The sequence below is a fragment of the Micromesistius poutassou genome (genome assembly GCF_964030765.1).
Source record: "Micromesistius poutassou genome assembly, chromosome: 11".
Classification (NCBI taxonomy): domain Eukaryota; kingdom Metazoa; phylum Chordata; class Actinopteri; order Gadiformes; family Gadidae; genus Micromesistius; species Micromesistius poutassou.
In genome coordinates, this window is record NC_140281.1 from 1197465 (window position 1) to 1224083 (window position 26619).

General features: G+C 48.0%; 1 protein-coding gene across 1 annotated transcript in view; it reads right to left on the minus strand.

Moving 5' to 3' along the window:
• The window catches only part of arhgap21a (Rho GTPase activating protein 21a), a 48789-nt gene that overhangs the window by 17078 nt on the left and 5092 nt on the right, over positions 1-26619 (minus strand). The window contains 9 exon segments of the mRNA XM_084475358.1: positions 469-571; positions 803-949; positions 5116-7030; positions 9442-9465; positions 11448-11502; positions 12336-12414; positions 13939-14031; positions 21257-21278; positions 24832-25023. Coding sequence (XP_084331484.1) covers positions 469-571; positions 803-949; positions 5116-7030; positions 9442-9465; positions 11448-11502; positions 12336-12414; positions 13939-14031; positions 21257-21278; positions 24832-25023 — 2630 coding nt within the window.

Sequence of the window (26619 nt, forward strand, 5' to 3'; positions counted from 1 at the left end):
GGAGGAGAGGAAAGTGTATTAGACTGTGAGAGATTAGACCTGATCGTTCAAGGATGCAAAAGCAATGATCGTTCAAAATCAATCACATTCAAGTGGGGAAAAAGGTAACACTGAGACAGGCCTACAATTGTGAGTTCATTGTTTACCGCTATGCAATGAAAAAGATTGACGGACAGGAATTTGCTCCGGATTTCTCCCTTATCTCTTCAGGGAGATTACCGTAAGTTAGTATTTTTGAGGGTGAGGGGGTGTTAAGCGAATACTCAAAGTCCAACAGACAATTGAGACAATTTTCTTATTCAAACATTCGTCATCAGACACCATACAGAAAAAAATAAGCATTTTTTTTGTATGGAAATCTGGCACTTATTGTAAAAATCTCAGATCCCGCTCGAAAATGATTAAAATGTTAAATTGAATAAATATGTAAAGTAAAAGTATTGATTGGTGATATGATTGGGGGCTCACCCTCTGGCCTCCTCCCTGTGGAAGTCCAGACCCTCATCATAGGACTTGGACCTTTCAGTCCTGGAGGCAGAGTCTGAATCCGTCACCGTGAGGCAGAAAGAACCTGTAGAGAGGGGGCGAAGCGGAGTGTCACTCAGGTTCATTATGATTATTCAATAATCAATTATTATCAACAAGGTGTCAACATGATGAGCATTCCTAGGAACATCAAAATATCATTATTAGTCATCATCAGTAGTGATATTCGATCATTTGTGAACTCGCTAACTAGCTAGCTTCTTATTAAAACTAGCTTAACATCCAAACCCACTAAGAGCCACTAATAAGCCGGCACCTTGGTCATGTGACCGCTGTCGGCGTATGAGAGGGGCCATGACGGTGGGGCTTGCAGGTATGGTAGTGATGACGGGCGACCCCGAGATGACAGCGCAGGCGGGGATGGGTAGCGTGTCGTGGTCAACGCTGGGACTCGACGGTTCATCTGGGGACCGGAATACACATTTCATTATACGGTGCATACGTGGGGCCGAAACACACACACACACACACACACACACACACACACACACACACACACAAACCTCATTATAAAGTGCACGTGGGGGCCCGAAACACACCACACACATTTCATGGGGGCCGGAACACACATTTCGTGACACAGAGCATACGAGGACCGCCCATGATACACTTCTCGTAAACTCCTCTAAATGTAGAGAATGTGCTGATACTGGCATCGTCCATCAGTCCAAACACAAGGCTGAATATGTCAATACCGTCCAGTGGTCGTGGGTGTTCTTGTTTCAACTTGCTGCAGTCCTTGTGGCTCCATATCGATTGTAGGCTTTGATTAGTCCCAGCCTCCAACTTCAAAATCACTCTCGATAAAAACATCAGAATGTTAAAAACAAACTCTCGCTTGGTACCTTCCCAGCACTTTACTCTTGTTTTCATCACCTTCAGTTTTGAGTCCTTTTTATAGGCCTGCTATAAACAGGTGTCTAGGAGCCCAGTTTACTGCCTGACCGCAGTGGTCGGGCCCTCAGGCCCCGCCCAGAGCTCCGGGGGAAGCGGGAGGGGGAGGCGGTAGGTTCTGGGTTCCAACATAATGTTTTCCTTTGCAGATAACAGAGTGATTCTGCTATCGCTGTTTGATTAGAACCAGGTTTGATTACCGTCTGAAGGGCCGTCTGACAGCCATGACACACGCTGGCACAGCTTCATGTTAATCTACACCAGACACACACACACACACCAGCCACATCACACTAATATGACGTCATTCACACCGTGTCAAGTGTCAGAACAAAACAACAATATGACGAACCCTACAAGAAACAGCATGTATTAAAGTCTAGCCTGGCTCCGCCCGCCCACCTACTTCCGCCCAAATTTCATTTTCCCTTCAGTAGTCAGTCTGGGGCTGGGGCTTGTTAGTGGGATTTTGCCCGAACAAATTTCTGTGTGACCAATCAGCGAACAGAGGAAGTGGCTGAGAACGATGACGTCGAAGTAGCGACGTATTGTCAATGACAAGACCCAGCCTCGACAGTTGACTGCAAACATTATCTCTGTCCTTACTATCGAATATTAATGTAGAATTTGTAATTGTTCCTTGAACTCTAAAATTAGATGAACAAAACCTGCAGCTATCGTTGACAGACATCTTCACGCTTCATCTTGTTTTGTTTGTGTACACAGCCTGCGCATGCGCGCAACGTAGTTTCCGGCCGGTCCCGGCGCATGACAAACGTCACGACCAAACGCTATTGCGATTGGTTATGGCAGATCCAGAGTGGCACTGGGCAGATCCAATAGTTTTAAACTTCAACAGACACCCGCCTCCAAGTGAGTGAACGTTTGCCAATTACAGCAGTTCCAGACCTTCTGTACAAATGAAATGAAGTACGATGGTCTGGTAGCACCAGGCTAGTACAGCGCAATAGTATAGATGGAAATGGAGCTTCCGTGTTATCTGAATAGAACTGAACTCAAATATTTAATAGAACTCTTTCTAGACAAAAATATTATATGTACTGTATATACGGTAAATCAATTATAAAGATGTCTAATTATGGTAATTCCCCATAAAACAATATTTATTTTATTTATTAATATATTTTAGGTTGCCATATAGTTGTGATCATGTCTTGGTGGGTAAACTAAAGCCAGAGTTACTGAACCGTGGGGATATCTCCCACACTGTGTCCGTCCAAACGAACCTCGAGATCAGGCAAGAAACCAGGAGAAATGATTAGCTGATTAGCTAATTAACTGATTAGCACGATTACATTCCTACCAAGGGCCCGAAAGCCCCTTCTTCTATTGGTTGTTTGGGTGTATTTTATCAGCCTGTGTAACGGCCTGGCCTGATATGAATCATGTGATGCGGTCTGAAGAGCAGACGTTCTCCAACCGCTAACCAAGCCCCCCCGTTACCACGGAGAGCTCCAGCATGACCCCGCGTGCCGGGCCTGCCAACGCACGTAGAGGCCGGCTGTTTTACACAACCTGTTTTCATGTCTCTACATCCAGTTTCTGGGAAGGAAAGAAACGTTGCCCACCTCTCTCTCTCTCACTCTCTCTCTCTCTCTCTTTCTCTCTCGCTCTCTCTCTCATCACCTACATCTTTCCCAGGCCTGTTATTTCCATGTAACAGGATGAGTTAGGTTCTGACACTCTCTTTTACAACCGCAGCTTCCTGCAACCCAGACAGCGTGACCTCCACGGCACGAGATAGATGGTGCCATGTACGGTGGGGGGACCGCTGATTCATGAGAGCATTTGGAACATGGAGGGTTGATCTGATAGGATTTGAGGCGTGTGGAGGAGTATGGTAACCGGTGGCCCCTTGGGTGGTCTGAGGCGTCAGAGAGTGGACCGCAAACTAGATTAGAAGTACGTTTTAAAATTGTACTGTCATGATGCCATGATATTTTCTATGGGAGAATAGTGTGGTGGCGCGGGCAATCGACGGCCAAGCCAACAAGACACTGGGAGATACTCAATCCCATTGGTACACAGCCTAGCCTATCAGCAATGGGGCGGGGCACAGGCGTTGATGGACAGGTCGAGTTCAAACCGGTTCCCAGGAGCTGCAGTGAATACCTAGTGATCATGAGCTGTAGTTGGCGATCCCATGATCCCATATTAGCTATATTCCCCCACTTTATTGATTCCACTCTGGGATCAATGAATATATCTTATTATTATTAGAATGAATAAAGCACTATTCTATCTTACAGCCTGTTGTATTGCAGTATCAGCTTGTTTTATTGCACTATAACCCTGTGGTACTGTAGTACCTTATCAGGGAACTTTTTAACTTCACTTTTTACTTTTTACCAACCAAAATACCTGTATGTATTTTCTTCCAGTGAGAAGTATTTGCAATAATTAGTTTAGAAGGTGTGGAACTCTATGTTCTCCACTTGGCCGGTCCCCAGTAGAAGCTCTGTGTGTTTTTGACAGAGAGAGACGATCGGATTTCACACATTATATTTGATTATAGGAAATATGAGCAGGAAGAGTGCTGGAAGGGCGTGGAGAAGGTGAGTGTGTGTGTGTGTGTGTGTGTGTGCCTACTTGAGTGTGTGCAGTCACAAGGTGATTCTGTGTGTAGCACTGAGTGTGCACTTCAGATGCCTAAAGGTGAATGTGTGAACACGTTGCAATGTCGCCGTGTTCTCATTCGTCCCATAATGTCATCGTGAGCTCTGATGTGTGTGCTCCGATGTCATTCCACAAAACACCATGAGATGCTGCACATGGACATATATCACAGCGCAGAGCAGTGAAGTGGCCAGGGTGTTCAACTCCCAGCTGAAAGCCTTTGGGTTCCTAATCTACCGTCGCCTGCTGCTAAATGACCTGTGTCTGACTCCACTGTCCCTTCAGATAAAAGTGTCCACTAAATCAATCCTTTGCCTTTTTTTTTTGATCAATGCTGAAGGTATTTCCCGAAAAGGAAACACCCCTAATCGCATTATCAGCTTAACTGTATCATGAAATGAAAGTGTGTGATGTGTGTAGTACAGTGTAGCGGTGTGTGTGTGTGTGTGTGTTAGCTCTAACTGGAGAGTACAGCTTAGGACAGTGTGTGATAGGACAGTGCGGTAATACAGTGTGTGTGTGTTAGCTCTGACTGGACAGTGCTGTGTATTACAGTGTGTGTGTTAGCGCTTACTGAACGGTTCCGTGTATTACAGTGTGTGATAGGACAGTGCGGTAGTACAGTGTGTGTGTTAGATCTGACTGGACAATACAGTGTAGTGCAGTGTGTGAAAAGAGAGTACAGCTTAGGACAGTGTGTGATAGGACAGTGCGGTAATACAGTGTGTGTGTGTGTTAGCTCTGACTGGACAGTGCCGTGTATTACAGTGTGTGTGTTAGCTCTGACTGGACAGTGCCGTGTATTAGAGTGTGTGGGAGGACAGTGCCGTGTATTACAGTGTGTGTGTTAGCGCTTACTGGACGGTTCCGTGTATTACAGTGTGTGTGTTAGATCTTACTGGACAGTGCCGTGTAGCAGTGTGTGTTAGCTCTGACCGGACAGTGCCGTGTATTACAGTGTGTGATGGGACAGTGCCGTGCATTGCAGCGTGCGATAGGACAGTACGCTAGTGCACTGGCGGCGGCAGTGCGTCTCACCTATGAAGGGGATGGAGTCCAGTGAGTCGTTCAGGTCGTTGGAGCCCAGGACACGTCGCGCCTCCCCCAGCCTCCGGCCCACCAACTCCCGCCGGGAGTCGGCGGGCAGGTAGGTCTGCTTGCCGGTGCCTCCGATGGCGGGGCAGGACCTCCCCATCTGAGAGGAGCAGGGGGGGGAGGAGGAGGAGGAGGAGGAGGCTCCTCTCAGATCGTTCACGGCCAGGATGTAGGACGGGGGACGGAGGGGCAGCAGGCCCAGGTTCTCCTTCCTCCTCATGACCACGCCCACACCGGCGACGCCCGCGGTGGCCGGCGCCACGCCGGTCTGCACGGCGGGGCTGCTGGTGGAGCCCGCGTTGGAGAACTCCTTGACCTTCGACCGCAGGGTCACCGGGCTGTCGGCGTCTTTGGCCAGGCCCGAGGGGGAGGAGACGGCCACGCTCTGCAGCGGCCTCTGGGCAGGCAGCTTGGAGGCAGAGCCTGAACAGGAAGAGGACCTGGGCACCGGCCCCGCCCCCTCCTGCCTGCTGTCCATCTTCAGGCTGTCGGCCCGTCCCCGGAGCTGTAGGTGCTGCAGCGAGGCGTGGGCCAGGTGGTTGCCCATGACGACGGCTCTTTGGTCTTTGGGGTGGTCCGCGGGGGGGTCAGAAGGCGACTGATCCGAGGCGGTCGCGCTGTGGACGGGCAGGCGGAAGGGTCTGTTGACCGCTAGCGCGGGCTCCGTCAGGCATTTAGTGAACACAGAGCTGGAGCGGCCCGCCCCTCTCGCCTCCTGCTCCTGCCCGGCCAGGGCTCTGAGGCTGGGCCCCGACCGGCTGGCTCTAGCCTCCTCCCCCTGGCACAGCAGCAGCCGGGCCTCCTGCCCGGGCCGGCTGCACCCCACCCGGTCCCCGGGGACCACGCCCGCCCCCGTCTCCCCGGGGCGGCGACCCAGGAAGTCGCAGGATCTGGCCCGGGGTGCGGGCTCCCCCGTCGGCGTCGTAGAGTGCAAAGTGTCATGGGAGAGGCTGCGAGACCAGCTCCGGGCGGAGGCGGCTCTCCATGCTCCGTCGCCTCCTCCGCCCGGCCTAATTTTCTCCTGGGAAGTGCTACGTAGCGAGGGCGTGACGGCGGCCCCTTGGCGACCGCCCTCCGTTCCCCGGTCGTGGGAGGTGCTCCTGCGTCGGACCTTGGAGCCCAGCGCCTGCCCCCGTTGGGCGGAGCCGGGCGGAGAGGGCGTGGCCGGCAGGGAGTAGGCGGAGCTGCCGGCGGCGGCGGCGCGCAGGCTGTCCAGGCGCTCCTGGATGGTGCGGTTGCCGTAGCTGTGCAGTCGCTTGGCATCGATGTAGTCCTTGTAGGTGGTGTAGTTCCTCCAGTCGATGTTCTGCCGGGGGGAGGGGGAGGCCGCCGGGGACGAGGGGGAGTAGTGGTTGTGGCCGGGGGAGGCGGTTGTGGACGGCGGTGGGGGGTACCGTCCCGACAAGACGGTTCTGGAACCCGCGCCCACCGGAGACCCCGTCGACCGGACCGAGCCGCCCCCGACGAGGGTCGCCGTGGCTATCGTGCCGCGATTGGTGGAGCCCGGTTCGGGGTCGGCCGGCGGCGAGGCTGCGTACCGGTTCTCCTCCGTCCGGTGGCTGGACCCGGTCCGTACCGCCGGCCGACCAACGCCGTCCCCCGGGTCGGGGGTCACCAGCACCGTCCTCACACTCTCGTTGCACACGCACACCACCGTCTGTGACTTCGGGGAGGGCTGGGGAGCGGCGGGGGGCTGGGGGGCCGCGGGGGGCTCCGTCTCCAGGGGCGCCGGGTCGTCCTCCGAGGCCTGGGCCTTGGCCTCTATCCGGGGGTAGCATAGGGGGGGCGGAGCGGGGATGTGGCGGGCGTTCCCGCTGTACGCCTCGTGGCCTTTGAGGTATGCATCCTGGGAGTACGCCTGGAAGAGATCGGGAGATGGTTGTTGTTATTGTTGCCGTTATAATCGTCATCATAGCAGGATATGATGTCACAGCTCGCGTTGCGCAGTATACTAACAGGACCTCTTTGATTCTATGTTCTTTGAACTATGACTCAGAGAGAGAAGAAGGCAGGCTAAGACGGACACAGACAAATAAAAGTACATAACTAATCATCTATATAATCATCATCAAGAAACCACAACCTAGAGATCATTCCCTTATTATTACTCATGCAGTCCTTGTTTGCAAGCTCAAAAAAGTCGGTTGGTTAAAACTGCAATTGACCCTGTCGATATTATTGATATTATATATTGTGATATTATACAAAATGATCACCGCCTGGAATGGTTGCTATTCAGCCGTTAGCAGTAAAAAAAAAGGCAGAATCTGATAAGCGAAAGCTACTGTGCCATTGTGTGTGGGTGATGAGGTTATCAGCAGTGTAAACACACTTCCACTAAATTCCACAACAACTGTCAGACTGTCAGTAGCCATAAACGCTGCCGCCCGTAGCAGCAGCGTAGGTCCATTTCCCTCCAGCAGCAGGGAAATGGACCGCAAGTTACTCAGCACAATGAACCCAAAGTGCCACACAAAAGAAAGGAATTCAACAGTGTCTCACTGTTTTTCCCCTCGAGAAAACACACACAAAAACACAGAGGAATAACCACCACGATGGAGAAAGAAGGTGAAGAATTAACCGGGAAGTGGGCAGAGAATCAGAAAAAGCGCCAGGTCCAGAATGAGGACCTCTGGGGGGAACCGGGCAGTTGGACCCAGAACCGGGCCCTGGCGTTACCCACCTTTGGGCCCGGAGAGCGGGCTCCGAGACAGGAGGAGAGGATGAAGGACCGGCGCCTGGGTCTGCCGGGGGAGGCTCTCGCCAGCACCGCCGGCTGGTCCACAGTCATGCTAAACGCTACGCCACGTCCATCCGACGCCGCGGGAAACCCACGGAGCGCTAACACCAACGCCGCCGCCAGCCAGCGCTAACCTCGCAACGACAGACCAACTGGCGAAAGCTCCCAGAGCACACAGAGGGACTTCAGGGAAAGTCTGCCTAATCCACTATTGAATGAGTTTAAAGGGCCAGCCTCTTCCGAGGGAGAGCTCTTAAACAAATGAAAGGGAGGGAGGGAGGGAGAGTGTCAGAGAGAGAGAGAGAGAGAGAGAGCGAGAGAGAGAGAGAGAGAGAGAGAGCGAGAGTGAGAGAGAGCGAGAGAGAGAGAGAGAGAGAGAGAGAGAGAGGGAGGGGGGGCGGTGGTGCTGCTGCTGGTGTTGGACTTTGATCGATATCACTCTACCTGCAGGTCTCAGGTTGCTTTATACAGGCAGCCTGCTGTCTGACGCTAAGCCCCGCCCCCTCCATTTGCATAGATTATGAAAAAAAAAGGAAGAGAACCCATGTGACTCAGAGCAGGGCAGAGAGTGCTTCCTGGATATGAATGCTGGAGGAGTCAGAGCCTTACGGAGATCTGGGAGGGATTAAGTCTGTCTGTGTCCGTGTCTCCAGAGGCACCGCATCTGCAGTGACTGTAGCTTCCAGCTCATACATGACTACAAATGTACACCTCGGAGAGGGATTGGTCCTTCAACACCTGCCTGAGCGCTCACAGGGAGCCAATACAACTCAAGGGTGTTGACGTATCCACTGTAGGATAATCTATCGTTGCAGTCAGTCGGTATTGAGCAGCTGCACTGCTGGGAGCCCGGGGAACAGACCACAGGCCCCCGGGTTCAGCTCCTGCTCAAGACCACTTAAAACCACGAGCCGCACCGGAGCCTTGCTTAAAGGTACTTAACACAAGCCGGGATTCCTGAGAAGAGCACCTTGTTCTTAGTCAGTGGTCGTTGGACTAAACTGTGTGCTGGCACCGAGCGACCAGCCTGAACCCAAACCAAACGCAGCCGAACAGGGTTCCCACTCTTTGGAGCTTAGTGTTTTCCAGGTATTTTCCAGGATGTTTTCCAGAAGCCGTGCTCACGGAACGTTCACTCCCATCTCACAGGAGTATCTCCTCACAAAGCACTGCCAGCCGCCTCATAAAACTTTGACAGACAACTGTGCAACTTTTAGTCGGTGTCTGAGCATAGGCCACACAAACATGAAATGTGTTGTAGCGCAACCCTCACAATTTTCCATGGCATATGCTAGCATTTCCCAGGCACATTGAGAAATTCCGCCATTTTCGTTATCCATGACTGGAAACCAACCTTCTGACAGTTCACAACAATTTCAGGAGAATTTCCGAGACATGAGGCATGAATAAAGCGGTTGGCATGGGAACGGCTAGATCCACAGTGAAACGCACACAGCAAGAAACTAAACGCAAGCAATTCGAGAAAAGAAAAGGAACTTAAGAACGGAAAATGGCCGTGCAAGGCTTACCAGAGCCGTGATGTCCCGGGAAAACTGGGGTCCGCGGGTTAAACAGGCCAGGGCGGAGGAGAGAGCAAGAGAGAGGGAGGAAGAATTGAGAAGGAGAAGAAGATGTGAGCATTGAGGAAAAAATTAAACAATTTAACGGCACACCAGCGGCACCAGAGCAGGGAACAAGGAAGAAGGAATGGGAAGGAGGGAAGGAAGGAAGGATCAATGAGGGAAGGAGAGGAGCAAGAGGCTGTGACAGAGCCTTCATACCCATCATCATCATCATCATCATCATCACTGCTCTGGTCCCTCCTCTGACTCAACCTTCACCTCGGGGTGAGGTCAGAGCGAGGTATGATGTACTCTGGGAAGTTTTATAGTCTATCTCTCCCTTTCTCTCCCCCTCTGCAGTGCACACTCACATATAAACCTTGGGCTGTCACTCTCCCCTGCTGTCCGTCGAACATCCCATGGCCATAACTTTTCCTCTTCTGTCTCTCTTCATCCTTAATCGTGGCGCTCTCTCTCTTTCGCTCTCTTTCTTTCTTTAAGTACTCGTCCGTCTCTAGTCTTTCTCTAGTCTTAGTCTTTGTTCTTTCTTTCCTCTGTGTCTCCTCCTTTTCCTTCTCTCTTTGTATGTCTCTCGCTCTGTATGTCTCTCTCTCCTCTAACTCTTCTCTCTGTATGTCTCTCTCTCCCCTAACCCTTCTTTCTCTGTAAGTCACTCTCTCGTCTCTTTCCCTTCACTCTGATTGTCTCTCCCTCCTCTTTCCCTTCTCTCTCAGTATGTCTCACTCTCCCTTCTCTCTCTCTGTATATGTCTTCTAGCCTCTCTCTCGTCTCTTTCTTGTAAGGCTTACTCTCTAAACAAGGTCAGCTGAGAGCCCCACCCACACACATACACACCCAGACATACACATTACCTACACACACACACACACACACACACAGTGCGTGCAAAGAAGTCACTGCCTGACTCCATCCACGTCTAAACCAGCGCCTGATAATGTTAAACCAATATGTTGTGTATAGTCTGTTTCTACTCCACAAGAGCATTTCCTATACAAAGAGAATGTACCTTTATCTATATCTGAATGAAGATGAACACATGTAGACAATGATGTTAATGTACAGTGATTTTTTTCAAATTAATTATGCGTCTCTGGATTAAAATACATTTAAAGAAACAATTAAAATGTTAAACAAGCCCATTTAATCACACCTTTAATCTCGCTTCCATATTAATATTTGATCTTAGTGTATTCATAATGGATTTGCTGTCTGTGTTGCTTTTCTTAACAGCATAGGTCTATTGGGTGAAAAACCTTGGCTGACTACTGAGAATGTATTTATAACCCTCCTCCTCTCGCTCTAACTGCCCCTGTCTCGCTCACTCTCTCTCTTCTGCCTTCTCTCTATATCTCCCTCTCTCTCTCTTTGATGGGAAATAGCAAATTAACTAGCTCTGTGAGTGGCGCTCAGACTCATAAGCCAATAAGCCAAAAGCCTGTTAGCCGTAGCCTAGCTCACTAGCTAATAATGAAGCAACTCATGAATGACATTATCATCAGATTAGGGTCCATGTTGTGGGAGATGGCGTATCGCTGGCCTGGTTTTTGAGTTGAACACTTAATGTCCATAAAAAACTCTGCTTATACTATAGCATTATTCTTTCTTTGTTGTACATGTCTGGACCGTTTATCTTATTGGGTTGTAAATGTCTGTCTTTAGGTGTAATTATCTTTAACGTTACCCTGTTTTTATCAAAGACCATATATTCATTGACATATGGGTCAACGGCAGAGACTTCTCAGGTATTGACAGCTAGCCATATTTATTGTCTTTTGCTGTCAGAAAAAGCTTTGGCACCGTTTTTGTTTTCAGCGGGAAAATTAGCTTCCATTTCGTGTTGCTTAACAGAGTGAATGGGTGCTGTGATATTGAAATCTGAAAGATAAGCGATAGCATCTGCGTTGTCAGATCTAAGGTGGGACTCTTCTAGTAAAGTGAAGATGGGTTCTTACCAGCTGCAAAATGTCCTCATCCTTTGGCATCACACACAGCTCCAGAGATGCATCACTAACGAGAGAGAGAGAGAGAGAGAGAGAGAGAGAGAGAAAAAAAAAAGATGTGATAGTAAAAACAAATCCTACTTAGAAAGTATTTGTCAAGATGTAGGGTTGAAAAAGACATGATAGTAAGTGGTCAGAAAACATCCTCATTACCTCAACCGAAACACATCATGTGCTGACTAATACTCACATCCCAGTGGCATCATTTCAACTGAACTGCACTTTATTGCAATGCTGGGACTACTACTGGAAATATTTGGACTTGAGAAATTAGAAATGATGGTATTACACGTCGGACACTGGGCAGTCAGCAGGTTCAGACGTTACCAGCGTATCCTTCTTATCCCCAACAGGAAGATGTATGACAGGTTTGGTAATCCCTTTTCTTGTTATAAATCCCTAGCTGGCAACATGTTGAGCCAACATTGTTCCAACGTTTTTTCCCACAACAGACCATTTGTATTCATTTCCCCCCTCCCCCACAAACAACCAAAAATAAGGTTTGGGAAAATCAAGCAAAAAACTAACAGTTTATAGATAGAGAGACAGATGTAATTTAATAAAAAGACGGACAGCTATATAAGGATTTTGATACTGAAGTACCCACTGGGGTAGAACTGTATCTGTTACATACTCCGCGCCACAGGTTGTTCTATTTCCGGTAGATACTCTCTAGCGGAAACATCGAAAAAACACAACATAAAACAGATATGATTGTACTTTATTAATCCACTGGGAGAATCACCTTGGTTTCCACTAGTGACTGAAGCCAGGACCTTCAGCCTTTGTGTAATGTAGCAACTGCTACTATGGAGGCTGTGGTGTGCTTGGAGCACTCACCTGTTCTGGATCAGGGCTATGACCTGGGAGTACGTCTTCCCTATGATGCTCTCGCCGTTCACCTTGACGATCCGGTCCCCTGGGAACAAGCAGAGTCAACTCCATTATTATCCCTCTGAGGTCTCCACGGCAACTCCTAGCATCAGCCAAGCTAGCTCTCACACACGCACAAGCACACACACACATATGCACCAACACACTGCGGTGGTTCCGTTCTCTTCCCGAATCCCGGATTTGCAGGATGTCCACAAAGGTACTTCCTTGACCAATTGAAACCAAAAGTTATGTGGCCAACACACAGGTGTGTGAATCTATGTCCGTTGTCCACGGCAACAAGGCTGGCAGTTTGTTCTCATGGGGTGGGCCAGAGGGAGTTCTGGGTAACCTTCCGGAAGGGGGGGGTGGGGGACTCGGTTGGGTTTACACGTTCGGGACAGATCACCATCTCACAGGAAGACGCACGAGGAGGAGTGCTCAGAGGAAGAGGAGAACTGATAAGGAGCAGAAAAACGGTGCACTCCCTTCTCCCTAAGGGATGGGGGGGTGAGATAAAGAGGAGGAGGGAGGATAGGAGGAATGGGGGGAAAAAAGGAGACTGGGATGGAGGAGGGGAGGAGAGGAGGAGGAAGAGGAGATAGAGGAGGAGCAGGAAGAGGGGAGGAGGAGTTGATGGTAAGAAAAATGAGCAGAAGATACGAAGAAGGAGGAGGAGGAGGAGGAAGCAAGGAAGAAGAGAATGAGGAAGAGGAGAAGGAGGAAGCAGGGAGTAGAAGGAGGAGGAGGAAGAGGAGAAGGGCAGTGAGGAAGAGGAAGAGGAGGAGGTGTAAGAAGAAGAGGAGGAAGAGAAGGAGGAGTAGGAGCAGCAGGAGGAGGAGGAGAGGGGGGCTAGGGAAGAGGCTTGTGGAGGTTATAGTAGCAGTGGTCAGGGCTCAGTGCTGAGCTCACAGACGTGTGTGGGCTCTGCGTTCCTGAACGATCCCCCGCTGAGGAACAAACCCAGCCTCGGGATCACAACCACAGCAATGATCCCTCAGGCAGAGGGACAGAGTCACTGGTCTCACTCCGGATTTCTCACAGGATCAAAGAATTTTAAACCACAGTGAGAACAATGGGGGAGTACTTTAGTGCATGGCATGTTTTTCTGGAGATCTCGCAGCACAAACTCAACTTTGTGGTCAAATATGAGATGTTTATCACTCGCTGAGATCTGTGTGACTGACACATTATGAGTGTGTGTGTGTGTGTGTGTGTGTGTGTGTGTGTGTGTGTGTGTGGGTGTGGGCATCTGTGCATGTATGTGTGTGTGTGTGTGTCTGTGTGAGCATCCGTGCTTGTGTGTGTGTGTGTGTGTGTGGGCATCTGTGCATGTGTGTGTGTGTGTGTGTGTGTGTATGTGTGTGTGTGTGTGGGCATCTGTGCATGTGTTTGTGTGTGTGTGTGTGTGTGTGTATGAGTGTGTGCCTGCATGTACGCGCATCTGTGCATGTGTGTGCATGCATCTGCGCATCTGTGTGCATCTGTGCCTGTGTCTGTGAGTGTGTGTGTACGTGCATGTGCATGCATCTGTGCATCTGTGTGTGCGTGCTTGTGTGTTTGTACTGACCGGTACAGAGTCCAGCTCCGTTGGCGGGGCCTCCCTCCTTCACCTGCTTGACGAAGATGGTGTCCATAGGCTCCAGACGATTCGGCTTACTCCCTTGGAGACCAGAGAGAGAGGCACATGATTGTTCAGTTGGAGAGAGGCAGAGAGGCGGTTGGAGAATCAAAAACAAACGGTTGCCTCCGTTAGAAGGAAAGAAAAAAAAAGGTTGGGAGCAGGAGGTTGGAGGAGGGAGAGGAGAGGGGGAGAGAAGACAGGGAGAGGATAGGAGAGAGGGAGAGGAGAGCAGCGACAGTGTGGGAGCAGTACGCCACAACCCTTAGAGTTTTCATTATTTATTTTTGCATTCATTTTCCTCTTGTAGCTGAAAGCGTTGACAGTTCATGTGTTGATCTTAGTATGTAGCTCTGATAGCATGTAGCTAAGAGGTACACATCTTCACATCAAACCCTTGCTTCCTAACTAACTGCACAGTAACCGTGGATTTGACTACTAGAATAACGGGTGTTGTTCTCACTTTGGCCATTAGAGGTCAGTACAACACAATGAATAGTGTGAGGCCCGGTGTTATTTTCTTATAAAGAATAGCATCTTCAAGGACGCTCCACCTTCATGCTGTTCACACTAGGCCCATTCTGATAAACCAAAAAGAACAGCCCTGCAATACACTGTACTGTGTGTGTGTGTGTGTGTGTGTGTGTGTGTGTGTGTGTGTGTGTGTGTGTGTGTGTTTGCGCGTGTAAAATGGCTGATTGTCACAGCGTGTTGCCATGGTGGTTGTCATGGCGTGTCGTCATGGCGTGTCTCCATGGTAATAAGGGTGGTTGTCATGGCGTGTCATCATGCTTTCGATCAAGCACCTTTACTGCTACTACTACCGCACCTGTGAATGTCTTGACGTACACCTTAGAATTCCTATATGTTAAAAGAAAATTACCATAAATAATATATTTTAAATCAGAGAATTATTGTAACTTTGAAAAGGTGATGACTAATGTTAAAATGTGTCTTTCTCTCTCGCTCACTCCAAACCCTTTCTCCCCCCGCCCACTCTCTTCCTCTGTCCATCCAAACCCAGAGCCAATATAGAAGCCTACAGCATTCCAACTCTGCAGCACAAAGTGGGCTCTGGAAGTTTCCAAGCTCCCACAGCTGGATCAGCAGGATTAAAATCTGGAAATCTAAAGCTTCAGGCATTTCAGTGTCCCCCCCCCCCCCCCCCCATCCCCACGCAAAGATTAAAACGTTAATAAAAGCACAACGCGCCAAGGCGTCCGTATGGCCACCATGGGCGGACTGCGGTCAGCCGTGGGTACCAGGCCGTTTGGGGAAACCAGCGTTTTGTTAGATTCCCGACTGGCGGTCCCTCTCTCTTTCAACCTACTTCAACCAAAAACAAAATGCATAAATTGTTTTTTCTGTAATCACATGTTCTTATGAAATGTCCCTTTAGTGTTATGATAATAAATATAACTGGTTGGCAGTGTGTTGCTAATAGATGCTGAGCTAAAGAGAGCAGTGTTGGTACACAGCGTGGGATTGGGAGTGTTTGTTCTTCCAGTGCCGTAGGGACCAGGTGGGAGGGGTTGCTAATGCTTGCGTGTAGACATGATTTAGGCGTAGTTTAACTTAAACCAAATGTCTTATCCTATTCCTTTCCCCCCGCGGCATTAAGGGCTGCATCTTAGACCAGCAATTACACGATTTTACTGAGTGACATCATGAATTAAGGTGTTCCACCTGTTTGACGTCATGATTACGCCTGCAATAAACAATATAATGTTCATTCATTTCTCATGTGCGCAATGTAAACCTGACCCGAAAGAAACCTATATGACCTATATCTTGTCTGTCTCTCTGTCCATCATTCTTCTGTCTGTTAGTCTGTCTGATACCGTGGCGATTATGGAGCCTTTGGCTGACAGATCAACACACAGTCTCACACACACACACACACACACACACACACACACACACACACACACACACACACACACACACACACACACACACACACACACACACACACACACATACTTCCCTGTTATTTGGCATAGGATAATGTTATTGTACAGAGTGCTGGGCTCAGCCAAAACGCCCCCTGCTTCTCTCTCTCTCTCTCACTGTACCTCTAAATCTTACTCTCTCTCTCTTTCTCTCCTTCTCCTCTCCCTCCCTCTCTGAGCTGATTCTGGACAGATCGTTCACCTAGTCGAAATGTGTGTGTAAGTGTGTGTGTTGGCCTTTCATGGCGTGGGAAGATGGTAGAGTTCACAAATAGAGACAACCTCGGGTGCAGAAACTCAACCAGCAGAATTAAAAGAGCAGGTTGTCCAACAACCGTTCAAAGGCAGAGACCCAAGTTCACAAAGAATCATACTGAAGACCCAAGTTAACACAGAAACAAACCGAAGACCCAAGTTAACACAGAAACAAACTGAAGACCCAAGTTAACACAGAAACAAACCGAAGACCCAAGTTAACACAGAAACAAACTGAAGACCCAAGTTAACACAGAAACAAACTGAAGACCCAAGTTAACACACAAACATACTGAAGACCCAAGTTAACACAGAAACAAACTGAAGACCCAAGTTAACACAGAAACAAACTGAAGACCCAAGTTAACGCAGAAACAAACCGAAGACCCAAGTTAACACAGAAACAAACCGAAGACCCAAGTTAACACACAAACATACTGAAGACCCAAGTTAACACAGATACTGAATACCCAAGTTAACAAAGATACATACTGATACCCAAGTTAACACAGAAACTTACTGAAGAAGACCCAAGTCAATACAGATCCACACCGGAAATCACAAGCTGAACGTAGGTGTACAAGTGTGTGTATGAGTGTAAAGTAAAGAGGTGACTATGTTCCGGTGCAGGAGGAGAAGGTCCAAAGTGATAGGTCTCCTTGACCTGTGAGAGACCCACCAGCACTCCTCAGCAACCTCCCGACCCTAGCTCATCTATTCATTGTTATTCACTTTATTTTTCTTTCAGTTACACACACACACACACACACACACACACACTATGTATTTTCCACTAAATACAGGAAGGTGGAGGATTTCGTCCCTCCTTCCCTCCCAAAGAATTCTGACATTCCGAGATTGGGAGATCCACCCAAGAACGACGACATGCAATATCACAGCTGAGAGGACATTGAGATATTGTTTTAGTATTTTGTTTTCATGAGGCAATAGCAAGGGGTCAAATGAGTTCACGGTTCAATGTCTGAAATAAAGTACGACTGAATTTAGTCATATTAAAGAAAATATGTCTGTTTTTCATAATCTGCTGTATGAATAACTTTTACTTTCGGAATGCAACGTGACATCATATGTCCCTCAGTTGGGAAATGATGACATCATGTTGGCAGTTGCTATTCTGACATTGCCTTGCCGCTAAATCTGCATTCACCGACCACTACAGAGAGAGAGAGCGAGAGAGAGAGAGAGAGAGAGAGAGAGAGAGAGGCATGGTTTGTGTGAGAAATAGAGATAGTTGGACTGACAAAGGGATGGAGATAGAGTTGGAGAGAGCAAAATAGAGAAAGAGTTGGATAGATTGAGATAAATTTAAAGAGAAATAAAGAAAAAGGGTTAGAGAGACAGAGATAAATAGAGCAGGGAGAAAGGGAAAGAGAGAGAGAGAGAGAGAGAGAGAGAAAGAGAGAGAGAGGGAGAGAGAGAGAGAAAAGTAGAGAACGAGTTTGAGATAGAAGGAGAGAGACAAAGAGAGAGACAGAGAGAGAGGGAGAGCAGGGACAGATGAAGAGAGACAGAAGGAGAGACAGAGGAGAGAGAGAGAGCGAGTTGGACAGAGAGAGACAGAAGGGGAGAGAGAGGAGGGAGAGTTGGCGAGTGCTTGGTAATAGAAGGTGGGGTGTTTGAGAGCTCACTGGAGAATTGAGGGGAATTCAGTTGGCTTTTGCATCGGCCCACTCCGCAATCTTTATGGACGCCCACCAAACAGGGGAAAAAAACACATCTAAAGGCAATATTTCCAGTGAGAACTTTCGCTCGGGGTGAAAAAATAAATATTTGAACAGATGGGAAATTTGTGTATTTTCTTTCGTCTTTTCTGAATCTTAATGTACCACAGTTTAGCCAGTTCAAACCAAGCTGTTTCATTTAAACTTTTTTCCCCACAAATGACCGTGATCCAAAACACAAATCCAAAACACACACACAAATAGACTCACACACTCAAAAAGAGACACATTCTTGGCACACGCGGTTGCCATCTCTGTTAGGTTGGGATGTCTGTATCTAAACACTCAATCTTCATGTGGACGTCAAAGCACAACTTCAATCTAGCCAACGCATGAATGTGTATGTTAGCGGAGTACTGCCGTATGTGTGTGCTTAAGTGTCTGTGTCTGTGTGTGTGTGTGTGTGTGTGTGTTTTCAAGAGGTTTGAAGGGTTGCCAGCGGCAACACCCAGCTAGTCAACATGTGGTTGGGTATATAGCCCCTCTGTCCCTCCTCCCTCTCCCTCACTCTATCTCTCTCTCTAGCTCTGTCACTCTATCCCTCTGTGTTTCTAATTCTCTTATTCCTTCACTCACTCTCTCTCTCTCCCTCTCTCTCTATTCCTCTCTTTCGTTTACTCTCTCGCTCATCACTCACTCAGAGCCAAGCAAACACACTGGAACCCTGTAGCTCTTGCACACTGCCTTCAAACATGCCATACGTTAAGAAAGATTCAACCAGCTCAACCATGATAAGTCAAGACCAGTTCAGACCAAGACTAACCCAGATAAGAAGAGAGTGCGAGGGGGATCTAAGTCCATTGTGCCGACCCGATGTGCTCCTGGTTACCGTACGCTCTATGTGGGTATTCACACGGGACTGTAGTTACAATTCATGTATTTACAAGATTTACTGACATTATGGACCATAATGACTTGTTACTAACCTTACTACAACCCTTTTTTTCAGTACATTTGATAATAACGTTAATGCGGTCGATGTTGATGATAAATGAATCATTTTGTCTGCCCAATTAAACAACAGAGGTAAGTAGTGGGAGCCTATGAGCATATTACTGATACTTCTATTCCACAGTGTTGGAGAGGGACAGTCTCACTGTTTAAATGAAAATAGAAGCTGACAGAGAACAGAGCCGCCGGTCCCCGGAGAGCCATCGGCCTCTCGACAGGCCGTATATTGAATTGCACTCCCTCTAATTATAATTACCTCTAAGGCTATGATGTGTTGGACAGAAACTGGGAGTTTCAAAAGAAAGACGGTTGGTGACTTCCAAATAAAGCTTGGGGGTATGGAAACATTTGATTGTTTTGATAATCATGGGGACTTTGACACATCATTAATATCACGATTTACAGATGAATTCAATCAAAACACCATTATAAACAGTCTAACAGGGGGTCATTACATTGCATGATATATTGTACAATGTCATGGATATTAATGTCGGGAAGATACAGTACCATTCAAAGACAATAAACGATAACACTACTTCAAAATGCTTCAACAAAAAGCATATAGGCAAAAGAAAAAAAAAATAATCCTCCTCAAGAAATACTAATGATAATGATAACGCTATCAGATGCCTAAAGATCGCCGGTGATGTAAAACATTTGCCTTCAGCTGGTTGGAAAGCACAGGGGTATTATGGGAGAAAGGAGGAGGGAGGGGGAGGAGGAGGTGGGAGGGGGCAGGGGTATTTCCTGTTTAAGGTCATTAGTTATCATCTGTTGAGCGGTGAATATTGTAGTGGATGTACAGATACTTCACACAGGACAGGAGAGGAGACCCCCACTCGCACAGCGACATGGAATAACACACACAATAACACACACAATAAAACACACACACACCCACACACACACATACACACACACCAAACTTGAATGTGTGTCTGCTTGTATAAAGGAGTTAATATCTGCGTCAGTCTGCATGCATGCATGAGTGCGTGCATGAGTGCGTGCATGAGTGCGTGCATGCGTGCATGCGTGCGTGTATACATACGGGGTAGACATTTGTTATGCGGTCTATGGGGTGGACTGAGGAATCTGACATTGTGGACGGAGAGAGATGCTGAACTTCTCAAGAATAAATGTCTCTTTCCTGTTAAGAGGCATTCCTGGAGCCCATTCAACACACACTCTTCCCAGTTTTCTCGGCGCTATTCTCATGTTAGTACCTCCTATTCATATGTGATTACCTCTGTTATTCTAGCTCGTATCTGTATCCGGTGTATTTTATTTTATTTACACGGTTACACTCTTGATTCATTTCTCACAGTTGAGGATGCCTGAAACTCAACTCATTTCCTGTCCATTAATGACTTGAACTCTTTCTCACAATGTCCTGTAACAGCACAACAGCTCTCTCCACTGTCCTTTGCACACCACACAATAGATGTAAAAAGTCCTCTTCATGCACCACAACTTCTCTCCCTATCCAACACCTCTCAGGTCTGAACCTACGGGGGTCCCAGGTGGGACCCTCTCCTGATAACAGAGGATTGTTTTCCTTGGCGCTTCAAGCTCAGGGAGCCCCATGGGCCGCAGACCGGGCCAGGGAATGTTCCCGTGGCGGCGGTCCGGGAGGGTGGGAGGGAGGGGGGCTACAGCACAGATACCGGGTAGCCTCCTGGAAGTGGGGATCACATTCCCGGCTCTAACCGGGTGTTACACCAAAAGAATGTCCCCAATACGAAGACCAGATACCCAGAGAAATCCTTAAATATGCCGGACCCTCCCTTCACACTGGCTGTATATTTGTTTTCATCAGCACACGTCTGTCTTTATGCAAGCTGTCTCTGTCTGCCTGCCTCCAATGTCTGTCTGCCTGCCTGCCTCCCTGTCTTCCTGCCTGTCGGTCTACATGCTTGTCTGCCCGCCTGGCTGGCTGTGTATCTTCTTGTCTGTCTGCCCAGCTGCCTGTCTGGCCCTCTGTCTGCGGGGCTGGTGTGGTGCTGCAGGCCTGAGGTCCACAGCAGATGTCCCATTAAGGACCCCAGAGGTGAGCTGAGACCAAGAGAGACCCAGGGCCGGGCATCAGGGCTCATTACAGGCGCCACGTGGACAGAGTTCTAGGGCCTATGCATTACCGTAATGGTGCTCTCTTCCGGTACATAATTGTATCTGTGTCTCAGATCAGACAACAACGACCACATGGGGTCAATGGTTTGGGGAGGACCTCAGTCCCTGGTTTTTGAGCCTCTCGTCTTCCAGCCTCTAGCAGGCTCTAGCTGGGTCTGCTAGGTCTCAGGATCAGGACTCAGCAGTCAGAGACACTCAATGTCAATGTGTAAATGGAGTAATAGTTTTTGGACTCACCTCGACTGCAGTTGTCGTCATCCTAGAAGATAAAAGACAGAATCAGAGAAAGATCAGTTTTGCTAGTTTGGTTAAAAATCAATGGTGTTGAAGTTTTGAACAGGTTTGAATAGGTTTTAACTTGTTTTAAAAGGCTTTACAGGTTTGAACATGTTTAAATGGGTTTGATCAATAAACAGCTGGAATGGGTTACAGTTAGGGTTAGGGTAAATGATTTAGTGTTCAAGTAAGAGGCAATGAGTGATTCAGTGTTTGAGTGAGCGGGTGGGTGAGTGGTGTAGTATTAGAGTGAGGGACTTAGTAAGTATGTGTGTAAGTGATTAAGTGTTCAAGTGAGTGAGTGAGGAATTAAGGGCTCAAACTTTGAGTGATTGAGTGAGTCCAGTAGATGGGTATAGTATGTTTATGAGAGCCCTAGAGTGAGAGATGGCTCAAGAACGAAAGTGGTTCATTGATCAAGTGAGCCAGCGAACAGCATGAGCAGGTCTGCACACGAGCAGATCGAGCGAGCTGACGAAGGCCTTGAACCAGGAGAGGAAGCCTGTATTACTATTATAAAAAGCTAACTGCAGCACATGTGACGTTAAACACACACAGCCACGATGACACGTGTCTGGGACGTTAAGCACGTTGTTGCAATGCTCCTGAATTAACTGAAGAAACTATGGTTTTCCCCCTTCCTCATTTATTCAGCTTAAATCCTCATCCTCCTCTCTGAGACTGGTGTGTCTTAAAGCCACATGGCTGATTAAACCGTCAGCCCCTCGGTGACAAACATGTGTCCTGTAAGACTGCCAGCATCCCTCAGACTCACGCTAAGACGCCGTGACCCTCTCCACCCCCATTGGCTGAATCCACTCCAAGGAGAGAAGTAATTACCGTGAAACTAAAACTGTGGTTAAGGCCCAAAGCTGTGGTTTAAAGCAGCTGCCTCATGTCTTAATTAAGGTTACATAACAGTTAGATCTGTGGATGAGCATTCATCAGATGACCTCAATAAAATGTAATTGATGAGGGTGTTGACAATTTCAGGTTTGATCTGATTGGTGGTCAATCCTCCTTGTCATTGTTGTTTATAGATGTTTTTACACAGTTTTTTTTTTGCCAAATATGCCGTCTTATGCACGCCTTTTTCACAGCACAGTCCGTGCGTTTACACTGCCGAGGCAAATTGCCTGCTTGAGCTAGCACCCCAATCTACCCTTCCGGACCCTACACACATTGGCGGTTTATTTTCATGTAAATGCGATTAGACGCTCTGCGGTTCCGGAGGAGGGGGGGGGTGCGCTTGGGTAGAGGTGTTGCTGCTCTGTCTCTACAACGGAGACAACGCAGCGATATCGACATGAGTAGTTCTAACTAGAGAGACGGTGAAATCCGCAAGGTGCTGACCATCACGGGAGAAGAGGTGATGCAGTCGCATAATGCATTAAACAAAGACGTTGAAAGATGGTGCGATCTACGAGAAAGACGCAGAGGAACTGTCCTTATGAGGCTTTTGTCCGGATAAAAAACAAGTGGTCAGCAAAATAAATAATATGCTGGCGTTTTTGCACTTCTAAAATGTTAATCTTGTTTGTAGCCTACACTCAGACGTGAACTCATTCTTGCATGGGGGTGTCTTCATTCATAAAAATCTAAAAACATTCGGGAGTATGCAAATTATTCTAAAGAGGTCTAGACTCCATGCGTAGCCCCGCCTTCTCCAGTGAACCAAGAAAGCCAGTGCCGTGACGAACGGTGGATTTTACCCCCTCGGTTTTACACAGGCAACTTGAGATGAGACGGTGAGACGGTGAAATTGCTGGGCGTGCCAAGCCGCGACCGAACCGGCTTGGCAGTGTAAAAAGGCCTAATTAACCTAATTAACTAACCCGAATCATCAAGTGTAGTGTTACACAATGTAACTGTATGCAATGATATTTAAATAGTTGTATAGTCTTAAACCTAACCTTACCCTAACTTATCCTTTACCTAACCTAGTAGTAACCATAATATTGGAGCAGCAAGTGCAATTCTCGCCTCAGTGTTGGGTAGTTTCTCTTTCAAACAACCTACCCTAATCCTAACTCGTACATCCTACCCCACACTAACCCATTGAACAAAGATCATCTTAAATCACCTTTGTAATAAAAACTGCTTCAATAAAATCAATGCAACACCTCAAAGAACCAACGAAAGCGGCATCAGGACCAGAAAGATGCGGGAGGCCCCAGATTTGGGTGAAGTCCATTAGGTCCACGGGGGACGAAACACAAGACGGGACTCCTGGCCCGGGCCGGTCTCTCTTGGCTGGACATGTCAGGGCCATCTCAACCGTGGTGACACAGTTCCTCACGAGGCCGTCAGATGTGCAGCCAGCCGCTGCAGGAGTAACCCGGCTCTCTGTACCCCGGAGAGCTCTTCAAAATACTCTTCAGAGCAGAGTCAACACCAACTGCCCTGAATTACCATTCACCCAAATAACATCTACTTTAGCAGGAACACAACCAGCACAGCCGTGGTTTCAGAGGGTTGATGTGAGGACGTTCTCTTCCACCGAGATGCCTGGCAGTTGCGTGATATTAGGTCTCAGACTTGACACTGATGTTATCTGATGGATGAGTGGCAGGGAGCCAAGGGCATGATAGTAGTTTAGCATTTAGACTTAAAAAGTAGACTACAAAGCAATTCACAGTCGGTTTTAGATCCATTCCATTAATGAGCAGGTAGGGGTTCAGGGCATCTTGCTCAAGGGACTGCAGACCCTGGGGTTGGAGTCAAGAATTTCTTTGGCTGGGAGTCAAACTCCTTAACTTCTGTACTGGACTATTCCAGTAAAGTCCACCCTACCAAGACGCATCTTGATAGGGTGGAGTTATTAAATAACACTATGTGTCCATATTGACATAACGATTCAACATCAGGACAGCGGTGACCAACAGTAGACTAACAGTGGCCCTCAAGGTTTTCACATGGACTAAAACCAAATATGACAATGGCTTCAGCTTTAACTGTTGACTTTTCCAAAGGCCTGCATCACATTTGACAACCCAGTATTAGAGATGTGGGTACGATGACCTTGCCAGTAAAAGACACTCATTGTTGTTTTTTTTATCCGAGCGAGGGCGGACTTACGAGAATGCAGCTTTCAAGACCAGGGAAAGATAACACTGACTGACGCAACTTATTCTTATCACGGTTACTCACACACAACACAACTCCCCTTTTGTCCCGCTTGTAAAACGAGAACTTGTTTTGACTATTTAGTGGACTTACTACTATGCTTTTACCAAAAGCACTTCACACCGATGAAGGCACAAGTCATCACTACGTATTATGCGGTCATTTAAAAGACAGATGCATGATATAAGATCATAGACATGTGATTAAGTTAGGGAGCAGACATGTGGGGGGATCAAACCCATCAAACCATAAATCAGCTTCGCGTCCAAGAACCCCAACCACTGGAACCATCCTCGCTCAACGATGCTGATGCTGGGGGGGGGGGGGGGGGGATTGAACCCAGAACTTTCCCGCTGAAGACACTCAAACCCTCGGACTATCCTGTCTAATGACACGGGACCAGGGCTGACCTTGCGGGAGCAGTGGACGGCCGACTCGGGCGGGTAGACGATGAAGTGTCGCAGCGTGAAGCCGAAGCCCTGCGAGGTGCGGCGCAGGCGCAGGGTCTTGGGCCCCGGCCAGGAGAAGGGCTCCTCCTCCTCCCCGCCAGGAGAGGGCGCCGTGGACGTCTCGCTCTGGTCCCGCCCGTCTTTCCGCTTGGCCTGGGGGGGAGCAAAGGGGACGATAGATCAGGAGTTTGATTATTTTTCATAATAATTACTCATTTAAACACAGAGAGATTCGTCTGCAAAGAAACATTTTTCGAAGTCGGAATCGAGCGAATGATTTTCAAAAAACACGTCAGACAAAATGACTATTGTTTATGGTTTTTTATATGACAGTCAACAGACATTCCTTATATTTAGTTATGTGTTGGATCAAATACAACACATAACTTAATATTGTCTATGTTTCATGATTTTAAATAAATAATGCCGCTGACATCAATGCCTTATTGTTGTTTCCATCATGTGCTTTAATCTGCCGTGCTAAGCACTTTACACTTTGTCCAGAAACATGCTCTATAAATGAAGTCACTCTCTGAGCAGGCAGCTCCACAGAGAGGGGCTGTTCTCAGTCTCATTACACGCCACCGTTAAATTACAGTCACAAGCCCCGTCCCTGACTTCAATAAGGAGACTCTCTTCACACACAGGGGAAAGCAGGCATTCAGGATATTCTACAGGGCTTTGGTGGCACGACCCAACAGTCTTAGGCACTGGCTTTATGCTCCAATTCTCTCTGGAGGCGTGGCTCTGAATACCAACATTGCCACCCTGCCTGAAATCTTCTTCTTACCTAGCTTAGCGGAGATGGTACATAGATCTCGAATAGAGAGGAGTCAATAAGGAAATCAAGATTTCCTCTGTTTGGACTGTATTATTGAATTTCTTATTCAATAAAGACAGTTATCCAGAGTACCTCAGTCGAAGCGAAGATACCATAACACATCATCACTAGGATTTAGAAATAGTCAGCCCTTCATGAATCAGGCTTCCTAATCTGTACCTCCTGGAAACAGTTGAACATATATACAATATAAATATACACCAAGATGTGATGTACTAAACCAGGCGTATAGAGAAGCCCAGGTTTTACTCTAGTCCTCAGGTGGCAGTTTAACCCGTTCTCTTCAACGCTTTGTAAATCAAGCCTCGAAGCTGCCTCGGTTTACACCTAATGGCTAAGTTGGAACAAAGCACAACAGCTCATTATGCGTAGCTAACACACCCTCATTATTACCCCTGCACCTTCCAAGTCAACTCCACTTTATTTGTACAGCACTTAATCCCTTTTACAATCTCAAAGGGCTCCGACGTGAACGTAACAAAAACAACAACAACGAGAGGAACGGACACACAAGGTCCTGCCAGAGCGATGAGCTGTGCACTGCCAACGCGCCATCACACCCACACAGCGGTATTTGAGGTTGATCTTTCAGCGGGAACGCATTGGGATTGCTGCACGCACTAATGGCCCGACAGTCACACTGTTTATTGTTGACATTGCAACAGCTTAATGCGTTCCCTATCTACGTAATCAACCGGACCCTGCGCTGTCTGCCTCTGGGTAAGCCGGAGAGAGGCTATGCGGGGACGGGGGTATTTTTTTTAGGTCTGTGGTGTTAGTTTTAACATCCCTCAGAGAAGCCAGAGTATTTCCTGGTCTCTAATGACAACAGCGCTACACAGGAGACACCATGAGAAAAAGCACTGTGCGGACCGCCATGAAGGACTGTGAACGGCCAGGAAAACACT